The sequence below is a fragment of the Macrobrachium rosenbergii genome, chromosome 27, assembly GCF_040412425.1.
Source record: "Macrobrachium rosenbergii isolate ZJJX-2024 chromosome 27, ASM4041242v1, whole genome shotgun sequence".
Lineage (NCBI taxonomy): Eukaryota > Metazoa > Arthropoda > Malacostraca > Decapoda > Palaemonidae > Macrobrachium > Macrobrachium rosenbergii.
The window spans coordinates 1,531,249-1,554,994 of NC_089767.1; the positions used below are offsets into that span (position 1 = coordinate 1,531,249).

A 23,746-nucleotide genomic window follows, 5' to 3' on the forward strand; every position below is an offset into this window, starting at 1 on the left:
GACTATGTAAAGTCTAGAAGTATCGAAAGGTCCATGCAAAGTCAAGGGTCTACGCAAAATCCAGAAAGGACCACACAAAGTTGCTAAGTGTCCATACAAGATGCAAATGAGTCCATGTTAAGGCTAGAAGGGTCAGTGGAAAGCAAAAAAGGGTCCATGGAAACTCCACAAGGGGTCATGTAAAGTCTAGAAAGGTCACTTGAAAGGCAGAAAGGGTCCATATAAAGTCAACAAGGGTCCATGTAAAATCTAGAATGGTCCATGGAAAGGCAAGAAGGGTCCATATAAAGTCTACAAGGGTCTATATAAAGCCAAGAAGGGTCCATGAAAAGCCAACAAAGTTCCATGTAAAGTCTAGATGGGTCCATGTAAAATCTAGAAATGTCCATGCAAAGCGTTGAATGGTCCATGTAAAGCCTAGAAGGGTCCATGCCAAGGCAGAAAGGGTCCATGTAAAGTCTACAAGGGTCCATGTAAAATCTAGAAATGTCCATGCAAAGCCTAGAATGGTCCATGTAAAGCCTAGAAGGGTCCATGCCAAGGCAGAAAGGGTCCATGTAAAATCTAGGAATGTCCATGCAAAGCCTAGAATGGTCCATGTAAAGCCTAGAAGGGTCCATGCCAAGGCAGAAAGGGTCCATGTAAAGTCTACAAGGGTCCATGTGAAATCTAGAGTGGTCCATGGAAAGGCAAGAAGGGTCCATATAAAGTCTACAGGTATCCATATAAAGCCAAGAAGGGTCCATGAAAAGCCAACAAGGGTCCATGTAAAGTCTAGATGGGTCCATGAAAAATCTAGAGAGGTCCATGCAAATCCTAGAATGGTGCACGTAAAGCCTAGAAGGGTCCATGGAAAGGCAACAAGGGTTCACATAAAGTCCATACAAAATCTAGAGGTCCATGAAAAGCCAAAGGGTCCATGTAAAGAAAAGGGTCCATGAAAGCCAGAATGGTCCATGTAAAGTCTAGAAAGGTCCATGCAAAGGATCCTAGAATGGTCCATATAAAATCTAGAAGGTCTAGAAAAGGTCCATGTAAAGGTCTAAAAAGGCATGAGAAGGATCCATGTAAAGTCTACGAAAAGGGTCCATGTAAAAATCTAGAAGGGTCATGGAAAGTCCAGAAAGGTCCATGTAAAGAAACTAAAGGGTTACATGAAAAATCTAGAACGGTCCATGAAAAAGTCTACTAAAGCCCTTGTAAAATCTAAAGTCTAGAATGGTATAATCAAAAGTCTAAATGGTCCATGTAAAGTCTAACAGAAACAGATCGCAAAGTTAATGGAAAGTCTACAAGGTTCCATGGAAAGTCAAGAAGGGTCCATAAAGTCTAAAGGTGTCCATGGAGTCCAGAATGGTCCATGCAAAGTCTAAAATGTCCATGTAAAGTGCAAAGTCTAAAGAATGGAGTCATCAAGGTCCATGCAAAGTCTAAAGGTGTCCATGGAAAAAAGTCTAAAGGTGTCCATGGAGAACCAAGAAGGGTCCATGCAAAGTCTAAAAGTGTCCATGGAGATAAGGGTCCATGCAAAGTCTAAAGGTGTCCATGGAGAACCAAGAAGGGTCCATGCAAAGTCTAAAGGTGTCCATGGAGAACCAAAGGGTCCATGCAAAGTCTAAAGTGTCCATGGAGACCCAAGAAGGGTCCATGCAAAGTCTAAAGGTGTCCATGGAGAACCAAGAAGGGTCCATGCAAAGTCTAAAGGTGTCCATGGAGAACCAAGAAGGGTCCATGCAAAGTCTAAAGTCCATGGAAAGAAAGGTGTCCAAGAATGGGTCCATGGAAAGTGTCATGGAGAGAACCAAGAAAGGGTCCATGCAAAGTCTAAAGGTGTCCATGGAGAACCAAGAAGGGTCCATGCAAAGTCTAAAGGTGTCCATGGAGAACCAAGAAGGTCCATGCAAAGTCTAAAGGTGTCCATGGAGAACCAAGAAGGGTCCATGCAAAGTCTAAAGGTGTCCATGGAGAACCAAGAAGGGTCCATGCAAAGTCTAAAGGTGTCCATGGAGAACCAAGAAGGGTCCATGCAAAGTCTAAAGGTGTCCATGGAGAACCAAGAAGGGTCCATGCAAAGTCTAAAGTCTGGAAAGAAGTGTCCATGCAAAGTCTAAAGGTGTCCATGGAGAACCAAGAAGGGTCCATGCAAAGTCTAAAGGTGTCCATGGAGAACCAAGAAGGGTCCATGCAAAGTCTAAAAGTGTCCATGGAGAACCAAGAAGGGTCCATGCAAAGTCTAAAGGTGTCCATGGAGAACCAAGAATGGTCCATGCAAAGTCTAAAGGTGTCCATGGAGAACCAAGAAGGGTCCATGCAAAGTCTAAAGGTGTCCATGGAGAACCAAGAAGGGTCCATGCAAAGTCTGAAAGTGTCCATGGAGAACCAAGAAGGGTCCATGCAAAGTCTAAAGGTGTCCATGGAGAGCCAAGAAGGGTCCATGCAAAGTCTAAAGGTGTCCATGGAGAACCAAGAAGGGTCCATGCAAAGTCTAAAGGTGTCCATGGAGAACCAAGAATGGTCCATGGAGGACAAAGTCTAAAAGGTGTCCATGGAGAACCAAGAATGGTCCATGCAAAGTCTAAAGGTGTCCATGGAGAACCAAGAAGGGTCCATGCAAAGTCTAAAGGTGTCCATGGAGAACCAAGAAGGGTCCATGCAAAGTCTGAAAGTGTCCATGGAGAGCCAAGAAGGGTCCATGCAAAGTCTAAAGGTGTCCATGGAGAGCCAAGAAGGGTCCATGCAAAGTCTAAAGGTGTCCATGGAGAACCAAGAAGGGTCCATGCAAAGTCTAAAGGTGTCCATGGAGAACCAAGAAGGGTCCATGCAAAGTCTAAAGGTGTCCATGGAGAACCAAGAAGGGTCCATGCAAAGTCTAAAGTGTCCATGGAGAACCAAGAAGGGTCCATGCAAAAGTCTAAAGTGTCCATGGAGAAACAAGAAGGGTCCATGCAAAGTCTAAAGGTGTCCATGGAGAACCAAGAAGGGTCCATGCAAAGTCTAAAAAAGTGTCCATGGAGAACCAAGAAGGGTCCATGCAAAGTCTAAAGGTGTCCATGGAGAACCAAAAGTCTAGATGGGCCCATGTGTCCGTGAAGTCAAGTGTCCTTCAGAGAAAGTCTAGAAAGGTCAAGCAAAGTTAATAAGGGTCCATTCAAAGTCTGGAAGGGTCCATGGAAAGTGTATGAGTTAATGAAAACCTGGAAAGGCCCAAGTAAAGTTAATAACAGTCCATTCCAAGTCTAGAAAATTTTACAAGGAAAGATGAGATGGGTTCATGAAAAATCTAGAAAGGTCAAGGAAGAAGTTGGAATGGGTCCATTCAAATTTTAGAAGCTCCATATAAAGTGTACAGTTGACTATGTAAAAGTCTAGAAGTATCAGAAAGGTCCATGCAAAGTCAAGGGTCTACATAAAATCCACAAGGACCACACAAAGTTGCTAAGTGTCCATACAAGATGCAAATGAGTCCATGTTAAGGCTAGAAGGGTCAGTGGAAAGCAAAAAGAGGTCCATGGAAAGTCCACAAGGGGTCATGTAAAGTCTAGAAAGGTCACTTGAAAGGCAGAAAGGGTCCATATAAAGTCAACAAAGGGTCCATGTAAAATCTAGAATGGTCCATGGAAAATAAGAAGGTCCATATAAAGTCTACAGGGTCTATATAAAGCCAAGAAGGGTCCATGAAAAGCCAACAAAGTTCCATGTAAAAAGTCTAGATGGGTCCATGTAAAATCTAGAAATGTCCATACAAAGCGTTGAATGGTCCATGTAAAAGCCTAGAAGGGTCCATGCCAAGGCAGAAAGGGTCATGTAAAGTCTACAAGGGTCCATGTAAAATCTAGAAAATGTCCATACCAAAGCCTAGAATAGTCCCATATAAAGCCTAGAAAGGGTCCATGCCAAGGCAGAAAAAGGTCCATGTAAAATCTAGGAATGTCCATGCAAAGCCTAGAATGGTCCATAAAAGCCTAGAAGGGTCCATGCCAAAGGCAGAAAAGGTCCATGTAAAGTCTACAAGGGTCCATGTGAAATCTAAGTGGTCCATGGAAAGGCAAGAAGGGTCCATATAAAGTCTACAGGTATCCATATAAAGCCAGAAGGGTCCATGAAAAGCCAACAAGGGTCCATGTAAAAGTCTAGATGGGTCCATGAAAAATCTAGAAAGTCATGCAAATCCTAGAATGGTGCACGTAAAGCCTAGAAGGGTCCATGGAAAGGCAACAAGGGTTCACATAAAGTCTACAAGGGTCCATGTAAAATCTAGAAGGGTCCATGAAGAGCCAACAAGGGTCCATGTAAAGTCTAGAAAGGTCCATGCAAAGCCTAGAATGGTCCATGTAAAGTCTAGAAAGGTCCATAGCAAGGCAAGAAGGATCCATGTAAAGTCTACGAGGGTCCATATAAAATCTAGAAGGGTCATGTAAAGTCCAGAAAGGTCCATGTAAAGGTCTAAAAGGGTACATGAAAAATCTAGAACGGTCCATGAAAAGTCTACTAAAGCCCTTGTAAAATCTACAAGTGTATAATCAAAGTCTAAAAGTTTCTATGCAGAAACAGAAAGGTTAATGGAAAGTCTACAAGGTTCCTTGCAAAGTCTAGATAGTTACATATTCATATAAAGTCTAGAATGGTCCATGTAAAGTCTGCAATGGTCCTTGTAAAGTCTAGAAGGGTCATCGCAAAAGCTAGAAAGGTCAATGCAAAGTCGATAAGGGTCCATGTAAAGTTTAAAAGGGTCCATGCAAAGTCTAAAGAGTGTCCCATGGAGGCCAAAGAAGGGTCCATGCAAAGTCTAAAAGGTGTCCCATGGAGGCCAAGAAAGGTCCATACAAAAGTCTAAAGGTGTCCATGGAGAACCAAGAAGGGTCCATGCAAAGTCTAAAGGGTCCATGGAGAACAAGAAGGGTCCATGCAAAGTCTGAAAGTGTCCATGGAGAACCAAGATGGAGTCCATACAAAGTCTAAAGGTGTCCATGGAGAACCAAGAAGGGTCCATGCAAAGCCTAAAGGTGTCCATGGAGAACCAGAAGGGTCCATGCAAAGTCTAAAGGTGTCCATGGAGAGCCAAGAAGGGTCCATGCAAAGTCTAAAAGGTGTCCATGGAGAACCAAGAAGGGTCCATGCAAAGTCTGAAAGTGTCCATGGAGAACAAGAAGGTCCATGCAAAGTCTAAAGGGGTCCATGGAGAACCAAGAAAGAGGTCCCATGCAAAGTCTAAAGGTGTCCATGGAGAACCAAGAAGGGTCCATGCAAAAGTCTAAAGGTGTCCATGGGAGAACCAAGAAGGGTCCATGCAAAGTCTAAAAGTGTCCATGGAGAACCAAGAAGGGTCCATGCAAAGTCTAAAAGGTGTCCCGTGGAGAACCAAGAATGGTCCATGCAAAGTCTAAAGGTGTCCATGGAGAAACCAAGAAGGGTCCATGCAAAGTCTAAAAGGTGTCCATGGAGAACCAAGAAGGGTCCATGCAAAAGTCTGAAAGTGTCCATGGAGAACCAGAAGGAGTCCATGCAAAGTCTAAAGGTGTCCATGGAGGCCAAGAAGGGTCCATGCAAAGTCTAAAGGTGTCCATGGAGAACCAAGAAGGGTCCATGCAAAGTCTAAAGGTGTCCATGGAGAACCAAGAATGGTCCATGCAAAAGTCTAAAGGTGTCCATGGAGAACCAAGAAGGGTCCATGCAAAGTCTAAAGGTGTCCATGGAGAACCAAGAAGGTCCATGCAAAGTCTGAAAGTGTCCATGGAGAGCCAAGAAGGGTCCATGCACAAAGTCTAAAAAGGTGTCCATGGAGCCAAGAAGAGGTCATGCAAAGTCTAAAAGGTGTCCATGGAGAACAAGAGAGCCAAGAAGGGTCCATGCAAAAGTCTAAAGGTGTCCATGGAGAACCAAGAATGGTCCATGCAAAAAGTCTAAAAGGTGTCCATGGAGAACCAAGAAGGGTCCATGCAAAGTCTAAAGGGGTCCATGGAGAAACCAAGAAGGGTCCATGCAAAGTCTGAAAGTGTCCATGGAGAACCAAGAAGGGTCCATGCAAAGTCTAAAGGTGTCCATGGAGAACCAAGAAGGGTCCATGCAAAGTCTGAAAGTGTCCATGGAGAACCAAGAAGGGTCCATGCAAAGTCTAAGGTGTCCGTGGAGAACCAAGAAGGGTCCATGCAAAGTCTAAAGGTGTCCATGGAGAACCAAGAAGGGTCCATGCAAAGTCTGAAAGTGTCCATGGAGAACCAAGAAGGATCCATGCAAAGTCTAAAAGGTGTCCGTGGAGAGAACCAAGAATGGTCCATGCAAAGTCTAAAGGTGTCCATGGAGAGCCAAGAAGAGGTCCATGCAAAAAGTCTAAAGGTGTCCATGGAGAACCAGAAGGGTCCATGCAAAGTCTGAAAGTGTCCATGGAGAGCCAGAAGAGGTCCATGCAAAGTCTAAAGGTGTCCATGGAGAGCCAAGAAGGGTCCATGCAAAGTCTAAAGGTGTCCATGGAGAGCCAAGAAGGGTCCATGCAAAAGTCTAAAGGTGTCCATGGAGAACCAAGAAGGGTCCATGCAAAGTCTAAAAGGTGTCCATGGAGAACCAAGAAGGGTCCATGCAAAGTCTAAAAAGGGTCCATGGAGAACCAAGAAGGGTCCATGCAAAGTCTGAAAGTGTCCATGGAGAACCAAGAAGGGTCCATGCAAAGTCTAAGGGGGTCCATGGAGAACCAAGAAGAAGGTCCATGCAAAGTCTAAAAGGTGTCCATGGAGAACCAAGAAGGGTCCATGCAAAGTCTAAAAGTGTCCATGGAGAACCAAGAAGGGTCCATGCAAAGTCTGAAAGTGTCCATGGAGAACCAAGAAGGTCCATGCAAAGTCTAAAGGTGTCCATGGAGAACCAAGAAGGGTCCATGCAAAGTCTGAAAGTGTCCATGGAGAACCAAGAAGGGTCCATGCAAAGTCTAAAGGTGTCCGTGGAGAACCAAGAATGGTCCATGCAAAGTCTAAAGGTGTCCATGGAGAACCAAGAAGGGTCCCATGCAAAGTCTAAAAGGGGTCCATGGAGAACCAAGAAGGGTCCATGCAAAGTCTAAAGGTGTCCAGGAGAACCAAGAAGGGTCCATGCAAAGTCTAAAGTGTCCATGGAGAACCAGAAGGGTCCATGCAAAGTCTAAAGGTGTCCATGGAGAGAACCAAGAAAGGGTCCATGCAAAGTCTGAAAGTGTCCATGGAGAACCAAGAAGTGTCCATGCAAAGTCTAAAGGTGTCCGTGGAGAACAAAGAATGGTCCATGCAAAGTCTAAAAGGTGTCCATGGAGAACCAAGAAGGGTCCATGCAAAGTCTAAAGGTGTCCATGGAGAACCAAGAAAGGGTCCATGGAGCAAAAGTCTAAAGGTGTCCATGGAGAACCAAGAAGGGTCCATGCAAAGTCTAAAGGTGTCCATGGAGAACCAAGAAGGGTCCATGCAAAGTCTAAAAGTGTCCATGGAGAACCAAGAAGGGTCCATGCAAAGTCTAAAGGTGTCCATGGAGAACCAAGAATGGTCCATACAAAGTCTAAAGGTGTCCATGGAGAACCAAGAAGGGTCCATGCAAAGTCTAAAGGTGTCCATAGAGAACCAAGAAGGGTCCATGCAAAGTCTGAAAGTGTCCATGGAGAGCCAAGAAGGGTCCATGCAAAGTCTGAAAATGTCCGTGGAGAGCCAAGAAGGGTCCATGCAAAGTCTAAAGGTGTCCATGGAGAGCCAAGAAGGGTCCATGCAAAGTCTAAAGGTGTCCATTGAGAGCCAAGAAGGGTCCATGCAAAGTCTAAAGGTGTCCATGGAGAACCAAGAAGGGTCCATGCAAAGTCTAAAGGGGTCCATGGAGAACCAAGAATGGTCCATGCAAAGTCTAAAGGTGTCCATGGGGAACCAAGAATGGTCCATGCAAAGTCTGAAAGTGTCCATGGAGAGCCAAGAAGGGTCCATGCAAAGTCTAGAAGGGTCCATATAGAGTATATAAGGGTCCATATAAAGTCTAGAAAGGTCCATGCAAAGCCAATATAGGGTCCATGTAAAGTCTACATAGGAGCATGTAAAACCAAGAAAGGCCCATGCAAAGTCTATAATGGTCCATATAAAGTCTACAAGGATCCATGCCAAAACTAGAAGTGTGGATGCAAAATCTAGAAGGGTGGATGCAAAATCTAGAAGGGTGCATGCAAAGTCTAGGAGGTGCATGCAAAGTTTATAAGCATTTATTCAGAGTCTAAAAGGGACCATGTGAAATATAGAACAGTTCATGTAAAATCAAGATGGGTTAATATCAAATCCAGAATGGTTCATCAGAAGTCCAAAAGGGCCCATGCAAAATCTAGAAGGATACATGCAAATCCTAGGAAGGTCGATGCAAATTATAGAAGGGTCCTTTCAAAATATTTAAGGGAATATGCAGTCTAGAAGGGTCAATACAAAGTCTAGAAATGTTCATGCAGTGTAAAAAAAAAAGATCCATTTAAAATCTAGAAGGAATATGCTAAGTCTGGAATTATCAATGCAAAATCTAGAAAGGTATAGTATATTCAAACTCTAGAAAGGTCTGTGAAGAGTATACAAGATCTCATGCAAAATCTAGAAGGGTACATGCAAAGACTAGAAGGGAATATGCAAAGTCTTGAAGGGCCTATGCAATCCCTCTTAAGGTTCATGAAAATTCTAGAAAGGTCAGTGCAAAGTTAAGAAGGGTTCATGCAAAATCTAGAAAGTATATACAATATCTAGAAAAGTACATGCTAAGTCTAAACAGGTCCATGAAAACTCTGTAAAGGTCAGTGCAATGTCAAAAACAGCACTTATAAGTTCCATGCAAAATCAAGAAGGAAAATGAAAAGTCTAGAAGGTACATGCAAAATCTAGATGGGTACATACAAAGTCCAAAAGGATCCGTGCACAATCTGGAAGACATACATAAAATCTGGAAGGGTATATGCAATGTCAAAACAGGTCCAATCAAAATCTACAAGGTTATATGCACAGCCTAGAAGGGTACATGCAACCTCTAGAAAGGTCAGTGATTAGTCTAGGAGGGTCCATGCAAAACCCAGAAAAGTACATGCAAAGTCTAGAAGGGTGCAAGCAAACTTGAGAAAGGTCACTGCAGAGTCTAGAAGGGACCATGCAAACTTCAGAAAGGTACATGCATATTTAGAAGGGTCCATGCAAAATCCAGAAGGGTACATGCACAGTCTAGAAAGGTCCATGCAAAATCCTGAAGGGTCCATGCAAAATCCTGAAAGGTCCATGCAAAATCCTGAAAGGTGAATGCAAAATCTAGAAGGGAATATGAGAAATCTAGAAGGGTATATTATATTCTAGAAGAGTGCATGCAAGCTCTACAAAGGTCAGTGGAAAGTCTAGAAGGGCCCATGCAAAATCTAGAATGATACTAGCAAAGTCTAGAAGCGTGCAAGGAAACTCCAGAATGGGAAGTGCAAAATCTAGAAGGGTTCATGTAAAGTCTAGAAGGGCACATGCACAGACAAAATGGGTATATGCCAAGCCTATAAGGAAATATGAAAAATCTAGAAGGATACGTGAAAAGTCTATAAAGGTTCATGCAAAATCTAGAAGGTCACATGCAAAACCTAGGAGGTTTCATGAAAACTCTACTATGGCTCATGCAAAGTCTAGAATGGTTCATTCAAAGTATACAAAGGTCCATGCAAAGTCTAGAAGGGTCCTTGCAATATATACAAAGGTCCATGCAAAGTCTACAAGGGTTCATGCAAAGTAAACAAGGGTCCATGCAAAATTTAGAAGGCTCCATGCAAAGTATACAAAGGTCCATGCAAAGGCTAGAAGGGTCCATGCAAAGCATACAAAGGTCCGTGCAAAGTCTAGAAAAGTCAGTGCAAAGCCAAGAGGGTCTTTGCAAAATCTAGAAGGATACATGCAAAGTTTAGAATGGTCCATGCAAAAGTCTAGAATGGTACATGCAAAGTCTAAAAAAGTACATGCCAAATCTAGATGGGCATATGCAAAGTCCAAAAGGATCCATATAAAACCTATGAGGGAACATGCAAAATCTAGATGGTACCTGTAAAGTCTAGAAAGGTGCATTTATACTCCAGAAAAGCAAGTGCAAAGTCTAGAAGGTCCATGGAAAATCCGGAATGGTACATGCAGTTCTGAAGGGTCGAGGTAAAATCTAGAAAGGTGCATGTTAAATCTATAAGGATATATGCAAGTCCAAATAGGTCCATGCATAGTCTAGAAGGGTGCCCAAAAAGTATAGAAGAGTGCATGCAAACTCTAGAAAGGCCAATGCAAAGTCTAGAGGGGTCCAAGCAGAATTTAGAATGGTACATGCAAAATATTGAAGGTAATGTAAATGCAAAGTCCAAATGGGTCCATGCAAAATATACAAGTGTACATGCAAAGTCAAGAAGGGTACATGCAAAGTCAAGAAGGGCCAATGTAGAATCTACAAAGGTCCATGCAAAATATAGAAGGGAATATGCAAAGTTTAAAAGGGCCCATACAAAATTTAGCAAGGTCCATGTAAACTCTAGAAAGGTCAGTGCAAAGTCTAGAAGAGTCTATACAGAAGTCTAGCAGGGTATATTCAAAGTACAGAAGGGGCCATACAAAATCTAAAAGCAAAGCTAGAATGTTCCATGCAAAATCTACAAAGATCTATGCAAAATCCACAAAGGTCCATTCAAAATCTAGATTGGGCCATGCAAAGTGTTGTAGAGTCCATGCAAAGTCTAGAAAGGTCCATGCAAAATAGAAAGGTCACTGAAAAATCGAGAAAGGTCCTGGCAAACTCTAGGAGGGTATATGCATTGTCTAGAAGGGAATATCCAAAATCTAGAAGGGTACATGCAATATCTAGAAGGGTACATGGAAAATCTAGGTGGGTACATGTGAAGTCCAATAGGGTCCACGCTAAATCTAGAAGGGAATGTGCAAAATCTGGAAGAGTACATGCAAAGTCTAAAAGAGTGCATGTAAACTCTACAAAGGTCTGTGCAAAGTCTAGAACGGTCCATGCAAAGTCTGGAAAGGTGCATGCAAAGTCGAAATGTGTCCATGCAAAATCTTAAAGTTAATATGCAAAATATACAAGGGTAAATGAAAAGTCTAGAATGGTGCACGCAAACTCTAGAAATCAGTGCAATGTCTATAAGGGTTCAATCTAGATGGGTATATAGAATATATATATATGCAATATCTATATAGGGTTATATATATATATATCTATATGGTATATATATATATTATATATATATATATATATATATATATATATATATATATATATATATATATATATATATATATATATATATATATATATATATATATATATATATATGTATATATATATATATATATATATATATATATATATATATATATATATATATATATATATATATATATATATATATACATTCCACAAAGGTTCTTACAAAATCTATAAAGGAATATGCAAAATCTAGAAGGGTACATGCAAGGTTTAAAAGGGTGCATGCACACTTTAGAAAGGTCAGTGCAAAGTCTAGAAGGGTCCATTTAAAATCTAGAAGGGCACATGTGAAGTCTAGAAGGTTCATCCAAAATCTAGAAAGACCTGTGGAAAGTCTAGAAAGTCCTTGCAATGCCTAGAAGGGTCCATGTGAAGTCTAGAAGGACTCATGCAGTCTTGAAAGGTCCATGCAAAGTCTAGGAGGGAGTATGCAAAATATAGAAGAGTAAGTCAAAATCTAGGATGGTGCATGCAAACTCTAGAAAGGTCAGTGCAAAGTATAGAAGGGTTGAAAAACACTCTAGATGGGTACATGCAAAGTCTAGAAGGGTCCGTGTAAGATCTAGAAGGGCACATACAAAGTTTAGAAGGCCCATGCAAAATTTAGAACGGTCTGTGGAAAGTCTAGAAAGGTCCTTGCAGTGCCTAGAAGGGTCCATCTGAAGTTTAGTAGGGTCCATCTGAAGTCTAGAAGGATTCATGCAGTCTTGAAAGGTTCATGCAAAGTCAAGGAAGGTCCACACAAAGTCTAGAAGGATTCATGCAGTCTTGAAAGGTCAATGCAAAGTCAAGGAAGGTCCACACAAAGTCTAGAAGAATTCATGCAGTCTTGAAAGGTCCATGCAAAGTCAAGGAAGGTCCACACAAAGTCTAGAAGGATCCATGCAAAGTCTTGAAAGGTCCATGCAAAGTCAAGGATGGTCCAAACAAAGTCTAGAAGGATCCATGCAAAGTCTTGAAAGGTCCATGCAAAGTCTAGAAGGATCCACACAAAGTCTAGAAGGATCCATGCAAAGTCTTGAAAGGTCCATGCAAAGTCAAGGAAGGTCCACACAAAGTCTAGAAGGATCCATGCAAAGTCAAGGAAGGTCCACACAAGGTCTAGAAGAATTCATGCAGTCTTGAAAGGTCCATGCAAAGTCAAGGAAGGTCCACACAAAGTCTAGAAGGATCCATGCAAAGTCTTAAAAGGTCCATGCAAAGTCAAGGAAGGTCCACACAAAGTCTAGAAGGATCCACGCAAAGTCTTGAAAGGTCCATGCAAAGTCAAGGAAGGTCCACACAAAGTCTAGAAGGATCCATGCAAAGTCTTGAAAGGTCCATGCAAAGTCAAGGAAGGTCCACACAAAGTCTAGAAGGATCCATGCAAAGTCTTGAAAGGTCCATGCAAAGTCAAGGAAGGTCCACACAAAGTCTAGAAGGACCCATGCAAAGTCTTGAAAGGTCCACGTAAAGTCGAGAAGAGTCCCTGCAAAATCTAGGAGAATTCATGAAAAGTCTTGACAGGTCCATGCGAAGTCAAGAAGGGTCTGTGCAAAGTCTAAAAAGCTTAGTGCAATGGCAAGAATGGTCCACCTGAATTCGAGAAATGTCTGTGCAAAGTCTAGAACGGTCCTTCCTAATCCTGGCAGGTTTTATACAATGTATAGAAGGGTCCATGCAAAGTCTAAAAAGCCCAATGCAATGGCAAGAAGGGTGCATTACTGCCAAAAAAAAAAAAATTCTCCTTACATTTTAATCAACTATTTTTTTTTGTCTATTTACTTATAAATTTGTTTTTTATTTTTCTTTTTAAATAACTGATCTCTTCTTTCCACATTTCCTATTATCCTCTGTTATTTCTTGCAAATGAGCACCATATTTTGTGGAAGCTTGAATTTCAAGTCAATGGCCCCTGTGGTGGGCTGGTTCTATATAAATAGGGTTCATCTTCTGAATAATAATAATAATAATAATAATAATAATAATAATAATAATAATAATAATAATAATAATAATAATAATAATAATAATTAAAGTGTTTGTCATGTGAAGATTGTTATATTCATGTAACCATGTTTGTTTAGGATCCATGTGTTTTGTACTTCGCATTCTCTTGTCTTCTGGATTTACGAATTCTGAAAGTATTTCCCACTATCCTTTTTCGATTCTGCTGAAATGCTTTGTGAAGCTAAGTGGAGTGGACAGTGTTTGGGTTTTGTGAATGTTTTTCTAATGCCGTGTAGAGTGTGAGTGTTGGAATATTATTTGTAATATTGCTTTTTTGTTAAAGTATGTGTATTTTCGTATGCTGTATCGTGTTTGATAAGTATATGAACTTTGTGTATGTTGCAATTTGCCCGTTTGATGGAGTTTTGTGTATTTCTCAAAGCCCAACTGTTTGCTGGTTGGGTCAGACCCTTGGGCATTGAAAAGTCATTCTTTGAATTAATTTTTAAAGATAAGGAGCAATTTTTAAGATAATTTATATTGAATAGAGTCCATGTATTTTTACTTGCTGTTAAGTTATTATTCCAAATTGCTATTTATACCATATTTGGCAGTTTTTAGTTTTCTGTAAAAGAAAGCTATTGTGACGGCTTTGTCTGTCCGTCCGCACTTTTCTGTCCGCCCTCAGATCTTAAAAACTACTGAGGCTGGAGGGCTGTAAATTGGCATGTTGATCATCCACCCTCCAGTCATCAAACATACCAAATTGCAGCCCTCTAGCCTTTTTTGTATTTTTATTCAAGTTTGAAGTTAGCCATAATCGTGCTTCTGACAACGATATAGGCGAGGCCATCACCGGACCGTGGTTAAATTTTCATGGACCGCGGCTCATACAGTATTATAGCGAGACCACCAAAAGATAGATCTATTTTCGGTGGCCTTGATTATACGCTGTACAGAAAACTCGATTGCGCCGAAAAAACTTCGGCGCAATTTTTACTTGTTAAAGATAATGAGCAAATTTCAAGATAATTTATACTGAATAGAGGCCATATGTCTTTACATGCTGTTAAGTTACTATTCCAAATTGCTATCTATAGCATATCTAGTAGTGTATTGCGCAAGTATACACTGATTATGTAAGTGACAGAGGACACACACCCCCCCTGCACCTGTACATCACTTGCTATGCTCACTGTCGAGATATCTTGAATAATTTATCGTTTCCTTTCATTCTGCCAAGAGTCTATTTTCGGTTTTTGTATTCCTCCTCGTACGAATGTCTCGAGGGAGAAAGTTTCTGCCTTTTTCTCACCCGTAACAGCCCCGATTATACTTTTGGGCAAAAGGGTTTTCTCTTGTCGTTAAATCTTGCAACGTTTCCCGGAATCCGGTGGTACAACTTGAGTACCTTGCGTCAAAACATGGCGCTCTGGTAGTTCAGGCTTAGGAACTCATCGACAAAGGTGAGCTCACTGATTTGACGGAACACGAACCCGTTAAAACACATTAAATGATCATTAAATAAATGGTATTTAATGCAATTAGATGGGGTTGATGATAAGAGAATCTTTGATAGGTCCTTATATTCCGAACACGCATACCTTATTGACCCCTAAGTATCAGTAAACGCAGGAACCATTTCGCCTTCCTCTCTCTCTCTCTCTCTCTCTCTCTCTCTCTCTCTCTCTCTCTCTCTCTCTCTCTTCCGATTATAATTAGTTTATTTCACACCTTTCGCCCCTCGTCACCACCTTTCTTAAAATCTCATTTTACAAATTTGTTTTGAAAGAATAATATCACCTCTAAATAGATCACGGTGATACAAACATACATACATACGTACACACACACACACACACACACACACACACACACATATATATATATATATATATATATATATATATATATATATATACACATACACATATATATACAGTATGTATATATATATATATATATATATATATATATATATATATATATATATATATATATATATATACGTTATATCACAGTGATATATATGATTTAAATATGTATATATTATACCGCGCGATTGAAAATGGCTATAAATATAAAGTCGAAACCGGTATAGAATTTTTTTTCATTGGACTTTCACTGGAAAATATTATGGACATGAGTCAACAGACTATAAAGTCCAAGAACGTTGGACTTTCACTGGGAACCCTTAAGGACAGAGAGAAACCAGCCTGCAGAGAGAGAGAGAGAGAGAGAGAGAGAGAGAGAGAGAGAGAGAGAGAGAGAGAAATGTGATAAGAAAATAATTATGTGGGAATAAAAAATAACAAGTGAAAAATGCCCCGAAGTTTCTTCGGGGCAATCGAGGTTTCTGTACAGCCGCTACAGCGCATAATCAAGGCCACTGATAATAGATCGATCTTTCGGTATCTCGGTATAATGCTATATGAGCCGCGGCCCATGAAATGTAACCACGGCCCGGTGGTGGCCTATCCTATATCGTTGCCAGAAGCACGATTATGGCTAACTTGAACCTTCACTAAAATAAAACTACTGAGTAAGCTAGAGGGCTGCAATTTGGTATGTTTGTTGACTGGAGGGTGGATGATCAACATACCAATTTGCAGCTCTCTAGCCTCAGTAGTTTTTAAGATCTGAAGGCGGATAGAAAAAGTGCGGACAGAACAAATTGCGGACGGACAGACAAAGCAGGCACAATGGTTTTCTCGTACATTAAACTAAAACCTCTACACCTGAAATTCAGGAGACGTCACCAGCAGCAGCAGAGAGCAGGAATGAATTTGCTCCTCTGTTAAACACTTAGGGATCAGAAGATTCCACATCTGCACTAGGCAAACTATTTCACATTTTAGTTGTAGCCAAGATAAAGCTCCCAGCAAACTGAGTCGTATTAAACCTTGTTCCAGAAAACGACACACTGATATATATATATATATATATATATATATATATATATATATATATATATATATATACACACACACACATCAGCTGAAACCACTGGAAAAGCTTGAAAAAAAGAACTAAAGAGTGCCAAGTGCTCTTGTGTAATGAACACTTGTTCGGGCACAAAGTGACACAGAGCATAAAGCACTGAGCCAGAAAGCTCTTACAGAAAGCTAAAAAAATAAAAAAAAATACAAAAACGATTACTCACCTGTTTATATTAGGCCATTATGATAACAAGAACAATGTTTGTTGATTTGTTTATTATCTCACCTGTTTAACAAATTTAAATATAAAAATTAAGTTTAAAATAAACATATAAAAATATCTAAAAGTTATGTATAAACAATTTAAAAAAATGTAAGTTTAAAAAAATAAATCCATATAAAAATATCTAAAAGGTATGCATATAAAATTGAATAAAAATAGGTTTAAAATAAATTTCATATAAAAGAAATGTCTTGATAACAAGACCAGTTCAGAAGGCCCGCCTCCAACATAAAAGAAACAACTGAATTCAACAAATGTGAACAGTAATAATAATAATGGACATTAATAACAAATGTCCCACATAAAAAGACATCATCAATGAAATAAGTAATTGTCAAGTAGTAATAAAATTGTCTCCTGCTGGAAACAACAGATGAGCAACTTATGAAACAACTAATATTAACAGTAATAATAATAATGATAATAACAATATACATAAAAAGACATCATCAATAAATATACAATAGTAATATAACAGCTGAAACAACAGTAAATTAATGACATGAAATGACATCAACAATAAAAAAAAAGAAATAATGACTAGTAGTAACAAAATAACTAGTCTAGACAAAACTGAATGATAATGTTAAAATTCTTCATTATTTTATCTACAACAAGACTGTCCTATTTGAACATACCACGGCTCAAATTTACAAGTTTTCTGGAATACTTCTTTGTAAAAGTAGATTCAGTTATATTCCTGGTAACGTAATCGTTACAAAATACAATTTCTTCTGCCTTTGTCCAGTCAACAGCGTGATGGAAGTTACTGAGATGAATGGAAACGGCACTAGAGAGGTCTGTCCTGTTCTAACAGAATATTTATGCCGGCTTGATCTAATAGACAACTCTTTTCCCGTTTGGCCAATATATTTCTTGTCACAACTTTTACATGGAATGGTATATGACAGTGGTTCTCAGACTGGGGGTAATTACCCCCGTGGGGACAATGAAGCCGTTTCTGGGGGGTAACGAGGCAATTCCAATTTGTAATAAAAGGAACAATGCTTTAATTTTAATTTTTTTTTCTCAAAGGAATAATGTCTAAAATCTAAATTCTTTATTTCTTAAGAATTGAATGAAAGTAAAATTAATTTCTTACATATACAATGCATTAGAAATTAACCATTCCTAATTTTACATCAAAATGTCTGAATAGCTTAGGTAATTCATAAAAATTCCGGTGGTAAGGCAAAACCAGCATATTATGGCATGAAAAAGGTTCTCTAACCCTATTTGAATAAAAGGTACCCTTGGCCATTTTTAATGCCTCGTCCATAAAAAATCTTTGGATATTGAAGTTTTACGCCAATGTCACAAATTTTGCCTATCTCTTCATCTAAAAACTCAGGAATTAAAATTCTGAAGGCTCTCAGAAACATCGAAGGTTTCGATGGGTTATTTTACTTCACTATGCTGCCAAGTATACCTTAGTTTAACCAGACCACTGAGCTGATTAACAGCTCTCCTAGGGCTGGCCCGAAGGATTAGATTTATTTTACTTTGCTAAGAACCAATTGTTTACGTAGCAACGGGACCTACAGCTTATTGTGGAATCCGAACCACATTATACCGAGAAATTAATTTCTATCACCAGAAACAAATTCCTCTAATTCTTCATTGGCCGGCCGGAGACTCGAACTCGGGCCTAGCAGAGTGCTAGCCGACAACTCTACCGACTCGTCCAACAAAGAACTACTAAGCTGCCCTAAACTGGAAGATTGCAGTATCTGCAAAAATACAAAACTGAGAAAAATGGTAGATACTGCAGTTCTCCCTTGCCTTACTACTGATTTTGCAGATACTGCAAATGGGACCCCTAAATAAAGCATTGAGGAATTATTCTAAAACTGCAGTAACTTGTGTATTAGTGTTTCACGAGGCCAACAGGTGGCATATCTCAATTTCGAAAATTCTGCAGGATACTGCAGTTTTCCATTTTTAGGCAGTGTGCATCTAACACTGACTCTCTTTCCTTTTCAATTGTTGTGAATTTAATTGAGGGAACCAGATCATTCAGTCTATCTAAAAATTCTCCAATATTTGCATCTTTAGGCCAAATACAAAGTACCAGTCGGTAAAATACTGGGTAACAATCTAATTAAAAAATTCCATGTAAAAATTACTAATCATCGGAGAAAGTGGATTTCCCATTGACATACCAAATTTTTGTAAAAAACGTTTTCCATTAAATGTAAATTTATAGTCCCTAAAGCAAAGCCTAATCAAGCCAATTATTACATTTGGAGGTACTGTAAGGGCAAGTCATATTTAGGCAGTTCCTCCGATCAGAAATTTAACAAACCGCCCGCTGGAACTTTCGCAAAAAGCAAGACAACATCGAAACTGACAATTTTATACTTATATGTTACATTAATATTGCTAAGTTTATCTGCAAAATCAGCATTATATATTCTTAATATTACACTGTGATATTGTACCAACAATCGTCATAAGTACCTGAACGAATCCAGGTAAAAAAAGTCACAGGAAAAAAGTTACAAAAAAAAAGTCCCAGAAAAAAGTCACAGGAAGAAAGTCACAGAAAAAAAGTAACAGGAAAAAAGTCACAGTAAAAAAGTCACAGGAAAAAAGTCGAGTCACAGGAAAAAGTCACGGGAAAAAAAGTAAAGCCACAGAAAGTCACAGAAAAAAATCAGAAAAAAGTAATTGAAAAAATCACAGGAAAAAAGTCACAGGAAAAAAGTAACTGGAAAAAGTCAAAGTAAAAACCACAGAAAAAGTCACAGGAAAAAAGTCACAGTAAAAAAGTCACAGAAAAAGTCACAGTAAAAAAGAAAAAACAGAAAAAGTCACAGAAAAAAAGTCACAGAAAAAAAGTCACAGGAAAAAAAGTCACAATAATCTTTCCTAGATAATGACCCTGGGGGTTTTAACCGGGTATGTATCCACCTTTGCGGCGTGTTTAGTACAAGCCCGTTGGGGATTTCCGTAAAAACATAAACAATTGTGGGTTACATGGCGTCACAACTACCAGGGTCACTGACGGAAACATAAACAAAAGACTGTAAATATCATAAAGATAATGAATGACCCCCAAGAAATATTGTGAAATTTTCCCTGTGACTTTATTACCGGCCACCACCTGAACTAGCCACTTTGACTGTTTATATATAAGACACAGAACCTACTGAACTTACAATAGGCCTAATGGTATTGCATGGCTTGTGGGTTTTAACGAGGCCAAACGTAAATGATAAACTATCGTACTTGACAGTAAATTGCATAATTGCCTCTTCCCTGTTCAATGATGTACAATGGTTATTACATAGCTCGTTATAAGTAATAGTGGGACCACTTAACAAACCTTGCATTAAAATACACTCATAGTAACATAAGTCTTGAAATGGAACAAATCCACAGTTATGTATGGGTACAGATATTTAAAGATAAATCTGAACAGAAGAGAGCTTTCGGGAATCAGTTCGATTCCCCCTTTCAAACTGTGGATTTATCTGACATTTGCGTTATATAGTGGTCTTTCTTCATAATTAATATGGCCTTTGCTTTATCTGCTTTCGTGATATGCATATTTACATATTTTTTAAGAACATTATAAGCCTCAACGAAACGAAGAGGAACACTGGAGAGATAAAGGACTGGTCGACAAGTGGTCAGTTTTTATCAGTTTTCTGTAAAGTAGAACTATTATAGAGATGGCTATTCGTCTGTTCGTCCGCACTTTTTCTGTCCGCCCTCAGATCTTAAAAGCTTCTGAGGATAGAGGGCTGCAAATTGGTATGTTGATCATTCACCCTCCAATCATCAAACATACCAAATTGCAGCCCTCTAGCCTCAGGAGTTTTTATTTTATTTAAGGTTAAAGTTAGCCATGATCGTGCGTCTGGCACCGCTATAGGAGCAAATAACACAAGCCACCACCGGGCTGCGAGTGAAAGTTGAGAGTTTCATGCGCCGTGGCTGAGAGTTTCATACAGCATTATACGCCGTTCATTTCTGCATATGCTGTCTTCACTAAGCAATTTCCTTCCATCTTTTGACTTGTTTGTGTGTTAAACAGTTGAGAAATCTGGACGAACGTTGTTGTTTCTGTTTGCAATTGCCTAATTACACATTTTTCATTCTTTTTTTTTTTTTGCTTTACTTCTGTAAGAGATTTCTTGCTCACTTGTTGTATGCCACTTTGTGCCTCGAAGATGTTTTCATTACACGAAGGTACTTTGCACTCTTTAGTTCTTTCTTTTCAAGCTGTTCCTGTGGCTTCAGCTGATATATATATATATATATATATATATATATATATATATATATATATATATATATATATATATATATATATATATATATATATATATATATATATATATATATATATATATATATATATATATATATATATATATATATATATATATATATATATATATATATTATATATATATATATAAATTTCTGAATCTCATAGGATCGAACCCAGGTCTTTCAGTAGAAAGGCAAGGTCGCTACCAACTGAACCACACAGCTTCAACTGAAAGACCTGGGTTCGATCCCGACGTGAGTCAGAAATTGATTGTTGTTCCACACTCGTGATTGTGTGTTGATTACTTCTAATGTTATAATATACACACACACACACACATATATATAAATTATATATTATATGTGTATATATAAATATATATGTATATATATGTATGTATAAATAAATATATATACATATATATGTATATATATATATATATATATATATATATATATATATATATATATATATATATATATATATATATATATATATATATATATATATGTGTGTGTGTGTGTGTGTACGTATAAATATATACATATATATCAAAGACCAGGTACAAATCTATTAAATTCACCGTTGAATAAGACTATAATTGTGTATTACCGTTTTTAGATGTTTTGGTTTACAGAAGGAACAGAAGCTTTGTGTTTGATTTTTACAGGAAACCTACCAACGTCTGATCTGATATCCACTATTATTCACATCACCATGTCAATGTAAAACCCTCAGCTTTCTGTGGCATGTTCTAAGAGCATTAAGGAAATGCAGTTTGGAATTCTTAGACTCAGAGTTGCGTAAAATCTACGACGTGGGAAATAGGTTAAAATACCCAAAGATTTTAATAGCCATATCTTTGTAGAAAGCTAGAAACATTTTTTATTCCAGTAACAACAGGAGACTTTCGTGAGAGAAAATATTTTGACACTGCCATATAATGTAAGTCTTTCTTTTCTTCAAAAGTTACCTAAAACTTTTAAGATAAATGTTTTTTATAAAATTCAGGAACATTTCAAAATTTTATTGTTCGTAACTCCCCAAAATCAAATTAGTGGCTGTATTTACACGATTCCTTGTGCTGGGTGTAGCAGCAGTTATTTGTACACATGAATGATTTTAACGTTGTAGTGACTTACTTATTGTACTGATTTACTTACTGTATGTTAATGGCAATTTATCTTCATCAAACTAATTGATTACATACAGTAATGATGTTTTGCTTGTTGATGGCTTTGATCTTTGGTTTGTGAAGTTTTCTTTTTTTTGTGTATCTATTTATCTATTTTACTATGTACCCCGAAAAAGTGTAAACGCAACACATGAAAGCACTTGGTACTTGGTCTGTCACTTTCACCTTTCCTGTGGGTGTCTACGTACTGTATGTATTTGTTGCGTGCAGTTTGGTGACTTATTGCTGACATATACATTATATATGAATGAATTATATTACATCACCGTGATTCATATACAAGCATTAAGCTACAAACGTCCTTTAATATCCAATTCGCTCTGCCTCGGAAATAATATATTTTCATATATGTTACCTGAAGGGTAATTTTTTAGATGATAATAAGTTCGTCGTCTCGTGGGCTCGATGGCCGTGTGGTTTAAGGCGCGTTCTTCTCTTCTGTGGTTCGAGCCCACGAGACGAGACGAACTAACTTATTACCAACTAAAAATTTCCCTTCGGTAAATATATGACACTATATATGATATATATATATATATATATATATATATATATATATATATATATATATATATATATATATATATATATATATATATATACAAGTACGTGAGTGTGAATTCAGTCTTTTATACATGTACACAATCAAATCTTAAAACCAACTACAAAGAACCACTTAAAACTTCTAGTAACTCTGAATTCCTTTCCTTCGCAGTGCCCACCACTATTAGAAGCCAAAGTAAGAGGAAGAAGAAGAAGAAGAAGAAGAAGAAGAAGAAGAAGAAGAAGAAGAAGAAGAAGAAGAAGAAGAAGACGGAGACTTACCCTTGGAGACGTGACGGCGTCTGGAAGAAGTGAAGAACTGAGGAAGAACATCTGTTCTTTTTGTGCCTGGTGGAGAACAAGTGTTCTCGGAAGAACCCAACACCTGCGCCGGATATTGTTCATGACGAAAGGTGGGGGGGAGAGAGAGAGAGAGAGAGAGAGAGAGAGGTTGAGTCACGCTGGAACGAAATGAAGGTGTGGGAGGAGGTTTGAGATTGGTCGGCTGAGAGGTACACGGGACAGGTTGAAGTGGTGGAGAGGAGAGTTTGAGATTGAGTTGCTGATGAAATAAAGAAAGACGTAAAGATATAGAACAGCACAGCAAAGAATGATGAGAGAGAGAGAGAGAGAGAGAGAGAGAGAGAGAGAGAGAGAGAGAGAGAGAGAGAAGCTGCTGATGAAGAAAAGGAAGAAATAAAGATAAAGAACAGCATTTAATCAAGGCCACCGAAAATAGATCTATCTTTCGATGGTCTCGGTATAATGCTGTATGAACCGCTGCCCATGAAACTTTAACCACGGCACGGTGGTGGCCTATCCTATATCGTTGCCAGACGCACGATTATGGCTTCCTTTAACCTTAAATATAATAAAAAAAAACTTACGAGGCTAGAGGGCTACAATTTGGTATGTTTGATGATTGGAGGGTGGATGATCAACTTACCAATTTGCAGCCCTCTAGCCTCAGTAGGTTTTAAGATCTGAAGGCTGACAGAAAAAGTGCGGCGATGATGTAGGTGTAAGTATATATAAAAAAATATATATTCAAACGAGAGCTTTCGAGAACCTGCTCGATTCTCTTTCTCAGTCGAGAAGGAGAATCGAGCTGGTTCTCGAAAGCTCTGTTTTGTGTGTATATATATATATATATATATATATATATATATATATATATATATATATATATATATATATATATATATATATATATATATATATATACATATATACATATATATATATATATATATATATATATATATATATATATATATATATATATATATATCTATATACATATATACATATATGTATATTTA

The 23,746-nt window shown here is 38.5% G+C and overlaps 4 protein-coding genes across 4 annotated transcripts in view; 3 read left to right on the top strand and 1 right to left on the bottom strand.

Annotated features, from left to right (window-relative positions):
* LOC136853246 (uncharacterized) overlaps nt 1-22,770 on the bottom strand; it is a 53,077-nt gene extending 30,307 nt beyond the window's left edge. Inside the window, exon 1 of the mRNA XM_067128623.1 lies at nt 22,707-22,770. The gene's annotated coding sequence lies outside the window, so the exon portion shown is untranslated. The remainder of the gene's footprint in view (nt 1-22,706) is intronic.
* Nucleotides 5,437-5,766, top strand: LOC136853228 (33kDa venom protein-like). The gene has a single exon (XM_067128603.1). The coding sequence runs from the start codon at nt 5,437-5,439 to the stop codon at nt 5,764-5,766; it is 330 nt and encodes a 109-aa protein (XP_066984704.1).
* LOC136853229 (33kDa venom protein-like) lies at nt 5,914-6,372 on the top strand. Its single transcript, XM_067128605.1, has one exon. The coding sequence runs from the start codon at nt 5,914-5,916 to the stop codon at nt 6,370-6,372; it is 459 nt and encodes a 152-aa protein (XP_066984706.1).
* LOC136853230 (33kDa venom protein-like) lies at nt 7,141-7,953 on the top strand. The gene has a single exon (XM_067128606.1). The coding sequence runs from the start codon at nt 7,141-7,143 to the stop codon at nt 7,951-7,953; it is 813 nt and encodes a 270-aa protein (XP_066984707.1).
* Nucleotides 22,771-23,746: the final 976 nt, after the last annotated feature.